Genomic DNA, 7,604 nt, shown 5'->3' on the forward strand with positions numbered 1-7,604 from the left:
ATGCCGTACCCCGCGCCACGTTGCATCATTAAATAACGTAAACGGCCCACTTTAACTACTCATTAAGACCATCATTATAATCCTCCTCACCGCCGCTTCCTCCGAAGCTGCCCATCAATCCCTTCAGCGGATCCACGAAGAAATAGAATTTCTGCTTTGGGTCCCACCTACCTCCCCCATCAACCGTCTAGATTCCGCCTCTTTGATTCCAGCGACAGATCCTGCGGCTCCCATCATCTCTTCTTCTTTCTCCTTCATGTGCTTCACTTAAATGCCTTAATTAACATCTTAATTGTGAGCGTTTATGACATCCGCCACTGGTCTATTCTCGATGATTCAAAACGGCGGAGGGCTCGGATGCCGAGACCGTACTCTGGCGGCTTGGCCGGCTGCGTGGGCCCCATGATCGGACGGCGTGTAGCACGAGTGGACGTCGGGCGAGCTCCATCCGTCAGATTGATCTTCCAGCTCTCCTGCCCGTGGGCAGCTCTGACCCATGGATCCACCTGTCAACGGTCAGCTGCGGGCCTACTCCAGCTGACATGCATGTGCCACATCGTCCTCGCCCTTTCCCGCAATGCCACGTGTTTTCTCCGGATGACTCGACGATGATTAGCGCCGACCCATCAGCTGGACTTTCAGCCTTTCAAGCTTCCATTCCGTTTGCGAAAACTTTCACCACCGGTGACCCGATATTACATTTGTTCTCCTGACGTTCTTATCCTCTCGAACGGCTTGGCTGGCTGGCTTTTCGGCGCGTATGGGCCAGCCATATATACGAGATACGACTACGAGGAGACGCTTTTACTCCAGGTAAAAATATAATTTTTAAAAATATAAATGAAGCTCAGGCCACTAAAAGATTAAATTTCAAACCTCGGCTTGGACTCCTATATAACGGCCCTCTGCTCCACTTTCCCTCCTCGTCTCTCACTGTTCAGATCAATTTTCTTTCGTGGAAGATCTCTTTTATGAAAATGAGCATGGCGGCCTCCGAAGTGGACTCTGCCTTCTTCCTGTACTTCCTGTCTATGGAGGTTCTCTCGCCGGTGCTCCTGGTTGCCTTGTTATCTTTCGCTGTACTTTTCCTCTTTCCCGGGGGCGTTGCTTGGTTGCTCTCTCCTGGACGCCACTCGATACCTGCTCCTCCGGGCGTCGTCACAGCACTATCCAGCTCGGCTGCTCACAGAGCTCTGGCGAACCTGGCAAAGTCCTTAAGAGCTACCCAGTTGATGGCCTTCTCTGTTGGCATCACCCGCTTCATCGTATCGAGCCATCCTGACACTGCAAAGGAGATTCTTAACAGCTCTGCTTTTGCTGACCGTCCCATCAAAGAATCTGCATACGAGCTTCTCTTCCATCGCGCTATGGGGTTTGCACCCTTTGGCGAGTATTGGAGGAATTTGAGAAGGATTTCAGCAACTTATCTTTTTAGTCCGAAGAGAATATCCTCCTTTGGGAGGCAGAGGATGGATATTGGAGAGTCTATGGTGTGGGAGATGAGAGATTTGATGGGGAGAAATGGGTTGGTGGAGGTCAAGAGGGTGTTACATTTTGGGTCTCTGAACAACGTTATGACGAGCGTTTTTGGAAAAAGATACAATTTTGCAACGGGAGATGGTGCGGAGCTGGAGGGGTTGGTGAAGGAGGGTTATGAATTGCTTGGAATGTTTAACTGGAGTGATCACTTGCCTTTCTTTTGTTGGTTGGACCTTCAAGGAGTGAGGAGGAGGTGCCGGAAGCTGGTGTCTAGGGTGAATGTGTTTGTGAGTGAAATCATAGAGGAGCACGAGCGGTTGATGGTGGTGGAGTAGGCGAGGCTGATCAAGCTGGGAACTTTGTCGACGTGCTTCTTGATTTGGAGCAGGAGGAGAAGCTTTCAGATTCTGATATGATAGCTGTCCTCTGGGTAAGATGATGTCAATTTTTAATCTTCGAAATTTTATATTACTGTGTTTTTTCTTTTTTGTTTTAGATTAATCAACAAATGAATTGTGTTCATCCCACCTGTTAATTTCATATGGATCGTGCTTATTTGAGCATCTTCCAATCAAGTTAAAAAAATTGTCGCTGTTACTAATTTTTTGATGTTGGCGAGTAATATTTGGCCACCTTTGCATGGTTCTGTTCCTTGATCAGGAGATGATATTCAGAGGAACTGATACTGTAGCAATCCTGCTGGAATGGATTATGGCCAGAATGGTTCTTCACCCGCACATCCAAGGCAAGGCTCAAGCTGAAATCCATGATATTACGGCTGGCAACTCAAGACCAGTGTGTGATTCGGACACGAAGAACCTTCCGTATCTCCAGGCCATAGTGAAAGAATCTCTTCGAATGCATCCACCGGGCCCTCTCCTGTCCTGGGCTCGCCTCTCAACCCATGATGTTCAGGTCGGAGATCACTTAATCCCAGCAGGAACGACTGCCATGGTGAACATGTGGGCGATAACTCATGACAAAAACATTTGGGCTGAGCCTGACGAATTCAAACCCGAGCGATTCATTGACGAAGATGTCAACATCATGGGTTCTGATCTGCGGCTGGCGCCCTTTGGTTCAGGGAGGAGAGTTTGTCCTGGGAAAGCGATGGCCTTAGCTACAGTGCATCTCTGGTTAGCTCAACTTCTGCAAAATTTCACATGGGTGCCTTTAGAGAACAGTGCTGTGGACTTGTCTGAATGTCTGAAGATGTCACTTGAGATGAAAAATCCTCTGGTGTGCAGGGTTATACCAAGGTTCTGAAGGCCAAAGCAAATCTGGCGATAATGGTAGTTTTTTTCCTTCTTTTCTTGAAATTTGGGTGGGGTTGTTTTTAAGTATAGGGACATGTGTCTTATGGAGACTTTGGGCGATCTCCATAATTTTGCCACTTAGTTTTATGCAGTGCCCTCCTATCTCTGGTTTTTATTATTACTATTTGTCTTTCTTTGTGAGGGAAGGTTGGTCGTCATCTAAGTCTGGTATTTTCATACCTGTATATGAGCAGGTGAATGTCAAGTTTGTGATGTAGCTTTGTTAATTATACTATGTACAAGTTATTTTTAGTATGATGCAGTGATTGTGCTGAAGCTATATTGATTGGAAAGTTTCTTTCTAAATGATTAGAGAATAACCAGCACTACAACTATATATAGTGATAAGATACCATCCCACTGATCCTTTTTATCAAAAATGAACTGTGGAGAATATTTGGAGTTCCTCTTTTTTCTCTTTTTTTTGGAGGAGGCAGAATGGTGAAAGAACAAAAGATGATTGGTATCGATCCTGCGCAGGCCCTCCACTCCACAGCACTGAAAGTTGCTTTCTTTTTTTATTTGCTGGCTGATCATCCTTCTCATCATCGCTCTTATCCAAATTATTATTCCAGCATATGTGCGGGTGAAATTAAAGCTCACTGCAACATATCCACTGTTAGGAATATCCCCTGATCTCATCAACTCCTTTCAATATTCCTCTGATAGCCATGAATTTCACTATAGCAATGCCATTCCATATGAAAGCATATGATGACATAATAGAAGTACCGGATTATTTCAATGATGACCCGCATAAATATGTAATCATATATTGTGCTTGCAGAATATGCAGCTTAATATAAATAATAGATATGCTATCATAAATGCAGAAGCTTTTTAACCAGCTAATGATAATGGGGCATTACTAATTATGACTTCTAAACAGCTAATGATTTTGTGAGTATCTCAGCATATTTATGTCATAAGAAAGTAATTCTCTTTCCTTGATCAAATATGAAGTAATAATCCAATGGAATGTTGATTATTGAGAAAAATCATAAAAAAAAACGGCTTAATTAGTGGTCTGGTTTCGTCCATGTGAAGGGAAAGAATTGTTCAAACAAGGTGGGTAGACAGGTGTTAGGGATGAAAAAGATGGATAAAAAAGATAATATATGATATTTTGGTTAGAAATGAAATTAATATCTCAACCGGAGGACCAATAAATCCGAAACACAAGTTATAATATGACCAACAATGATAATTATTATGATTGAAACCGTAAAATATATCTCACTAAGATTGGCCCCTCTGCATCGTTAGATAAATCTAAAGAAAAGGTTAAAAATAGTTGAATCTTTATTCAATTTATGGCTGAGATGAATGTTTACATAATAAATATTTAATCAATTAACTTTAAACACTTTTTTTTATCAAAATTTAATGGAAAATTATGAACATATCAAAAATCTATAATGAGTGGCTTCGACTGTGTGAGAAATCAATTGCAATTTAGAAAGAGTAGAAATATTCGAGTGATTCGATGTTAAATGCTGGCAATATAAGTAGCGAATGCTTACAATCACTTGTCCCCCCTCTCCCTATATATATATATATATATATATATTGAAATATTTGATATATGACTAAACTAAAGAACAAACATGCCTTGAAAAATATCTAATTTATTTGATAATTTTGATTTGTAAATTATAAAGGTGTAATTTAGTTTAAAGGTCCTTTTAATTATCACTCGGTCATGATCAATGAATAATTATATTCTTATTAAAAAATGTCAATTTTATCCACTGTTAAATTTCATATATTAGATCATAATCAATAATTTGACCTTGAAATTTTAATAAAGTGTTATTAATAAAAAAGACAAATTTTGTTGCATATGCCTAATAATTCCCAAAATTAGTCGAATCTACTTGTACATCAATAAATGGCTTCAATGGACCAATGAACAACTTAATAAGCCCTATGGGTCTAGAAAACTCTTTTTTCTAAAGCACATCTATCGTGTACTAGCTTCTAGGTTAAATTACCACACTCATTTGTTGAGTGTCAGCTGTCGATGGGTTGACTAGTCAGGTTGACATATCACTCTAATCTCCTAAAGTGTAAGTTGTTGAGTATCAGTTGTTGGGTTTACTAGTCGGGTTGACCTACAACTCTCATCTTCCAAAGTGCCAGCTATGAGTACCAACTGTTGGGTCTAGTTGGGTTCTCCTATCACACTCATGTCCCAAAGTCTTAGTTGTTGAGTACCAACCAAGTTGACCTATGACACTCATCTCCCAAAGTGCTAACTGTCATGTAATAATTGTCAAGTTAATTACTCTAATATACTTGCCAAGTTGATCCACTAGGTATCAATTGTAGTGTAATTATTATTACGTTGATCCAATGAGATAACCCATCGCGCTCTCTTCTCGAGCATATGTTGGATTTTGTTGTAAGGCAGGTATCATCAGCAAGGAGAGGAAGTATGTCTATGTTTGTTCATGTGACATCTGACTCCCACATCAATGCAAACTTTCCTTGATACTTTGTGGGCAAACTTTGTATTGTACCAAGCGTGGTGTGGCGGGGGACGTGGGGTGGGGGGGGGAGGAGATAATCATCTTGAGACATATAAATAGAGATTGTCTCCCATCATCAGACGGATCATATCTTCTTCCCTCATCGAGTTCTAAGATCAAAGATAGAACTCTCAAAAATCACATTTGTCCTCTTTTACTACTTCTTTTTCATGTATTTCCTAGGTCGTATGAGCCTTGAACAATATAGGATACCGACATCTTAAAATGATTCAACATCCTGAATTGTGAGATGACTATGGAGTTTATATGCAAATCTAATTAAAAAATCTTTAATGCAAGGAAGAAATCAGGAGAATGATCAACTACATTAAGGACTTTGTGATGCAACATATCAACTACATTAATGACCAAGTAGCGATAGTATGTTGATGAGGGCAGCCAGACATCAGTGATTTGATGACAATGATGATGGCGGCCAGGTAGCAGTGGTAATGGTCAAACAACGATTACAAAGTGGTCAGACAATAATAGTTTGGCAATGGCAGAGACCCGAATGCAGCGGCCCGGTGGTGGTGATGGTGGTAGCCAACAATGATAATTCGGTGATGGCGACACACTGATGGTTTGGCGGTGGCAATGATGGTGGCCGATCAACGGTCTTCTTGGCATTCGGGGACCTTCAAGAGCTTGGAAATTCTTCAACCTTCTTCTCCCCCACTCTTCATGAACAGAGTGAATTATATTTATAGAATTTGGTAGTGACACCCTCCATAAATATTGCTAAAATTCGAACCACTTTATAAGACGAACCAAAATATTTTCTTTGATAGAACAATGTTTTAGAGATATTTGAATGTCTTACAGATGTCAGAATTTTGAGCTAATTGGATTTATTTCATTGACATGCTCAATTTGATTATAAATTTGACATATTTGGGGATCATTTGATCCCCAAAAAAATATTTCAAAGATTCTTACATGCTTTAAAGGAAGATTTGGTCACTTGGACTCAGATTGTGTTTGACGTCAGCTGGCTCATCTTGCCAAATCACTTTATTTGAATTAGAGTATAGATAATTAAATATTTGAAAATAACGGTCCCAATGTTTTGTAGGAAGTATCATATATATAAATGCTCAATCGTGGCTTATTGGAAGCCAGCTTTGGTGTAGTCCCCTTATCCTAGGGTTCGAATCCCAGCTGTGTTGAATTAGCACATACGGGGGATCGGTAAGCAACAAGCAGCAGGAGTGGTCGAAGGCATCGGTGACTGAAGGTGGAGGGGCCAAAGGCGGTGGTAGCCGAAAGTGGTGTTGACGGCTGGACTCATATGAAAATAATACTAATCCCTTTATCTCTAATTGTAAAATATTTCCAATCTGGTCATCGTGCATGAATAAGCCCCTTCTAGCTCGTGGATCTCCCTGAAATGGATATGATGAATAAATATTTAAAGGAGGTTCTACATGTCAGATCATGCCAGATTTTCATTATTATTAAATGCATTTAGCAATAAATAAAATTTGAGACCAAACTAATTAGTCTTCAAAGTTAAACTTTAGTATGGAAAATTCATCCTATCATTCCGTTCACCTTCGCACAGTTAGTCTGAGCGCACATGATCAAGAGTCAAGCATAAATATAAACAAATCGATTAAATTGTAATTAACCAATCTATGATTAGAAGGGAGAACCCGCCCTCTTTTTATTCATAAATTATTTGGCCGAATTGTCACCAATTTGGTCTTTATTTATCATCATATTAAGCGCACCGTACCATCGTTAGGACTACTTTATTGTGAGGCAAGCAAGTACTTCGAAATTATTGCATTTAATTTTTTTCTTAAAGTTGACTCCATTAAGAAGGATTCAAATTTACTTCGCTACAGAACAATGCTGACCGACTTTAAGTTAATATAATTACAAGGACTACTTTGGATTTTACTTTCTTGTAAATATTATTACAAAAATATCTATGAGATGGAATGATGCTACACCCAAGCTCTTACCATGATTAATCTTCAAAAAAAAACATTTTAAATATTTAATTTATGTTTTTTTTGAGGTCTTACGAGAGACTTTGGTTGACATGAAACAGAGCTTTCAGTAACTGCTCCACTGAAGGTTTTATTTTACTATTCGAAGTCCATCCGAGTTTTCCTTGGTTGCAGTGCAGCCTTACCTCTCCTTCAGATTAGTAAACAATTGCGGCAACAAGTAAACAAATAAACCCGCTCCCGCTCAATGACTCTAACTCTGATCCGTCTACACTAATTCGGATTAGTAATTAAGAAAATTTGAGCGTTTTTTAAGAGCT

At 40.0% G+C, this 7,604-nt stretch overlaps 1 protein-coding gene across 1 annotated transcript; it reads left to right on the top strand.

Moving 5' to 3' along the window:
• The first annotated feature begins 798 nt into the window (after nucleotides 1-798).
• LOC110026943 (cytochrome P450 78A5-like) lies at nucleotides 799-3,088 on the top strand. Its single transcript, XM_020728177.1, is given in 3 exon segments — nucleotides 799-1,794; nucleotides 1,797-1,909; nucleotides 2,140-3,088. Coding segments are annotated over 3 exon segments (1,542 nt in total). The 5' UTR covers nucleotides 799-971; the 3' UTR covers nucleotides 2,746-3,088.
• The last annotated feature ends 4,516 nt before the right edge of the window (nucleotides 3,089-7,604 follow it).

Source organism: Phalaenopsis equestris, unplaced genomic scaffold (genome assembly GCF_001263595.1).
Source record: "Phalaenopsis equestris unplaced genomic scaffold, ASM126359v1 Scaffold000404, whole genome shotgun sequence".
In the NCBI taxonomy this organism is placed as follows: Eukaryota; Viridiplantae; Streptophyta; class Magnoliopsida; order Asparagales; family Orchidaceae; genus Phalaenopsis; species Phalaenopsis equestris.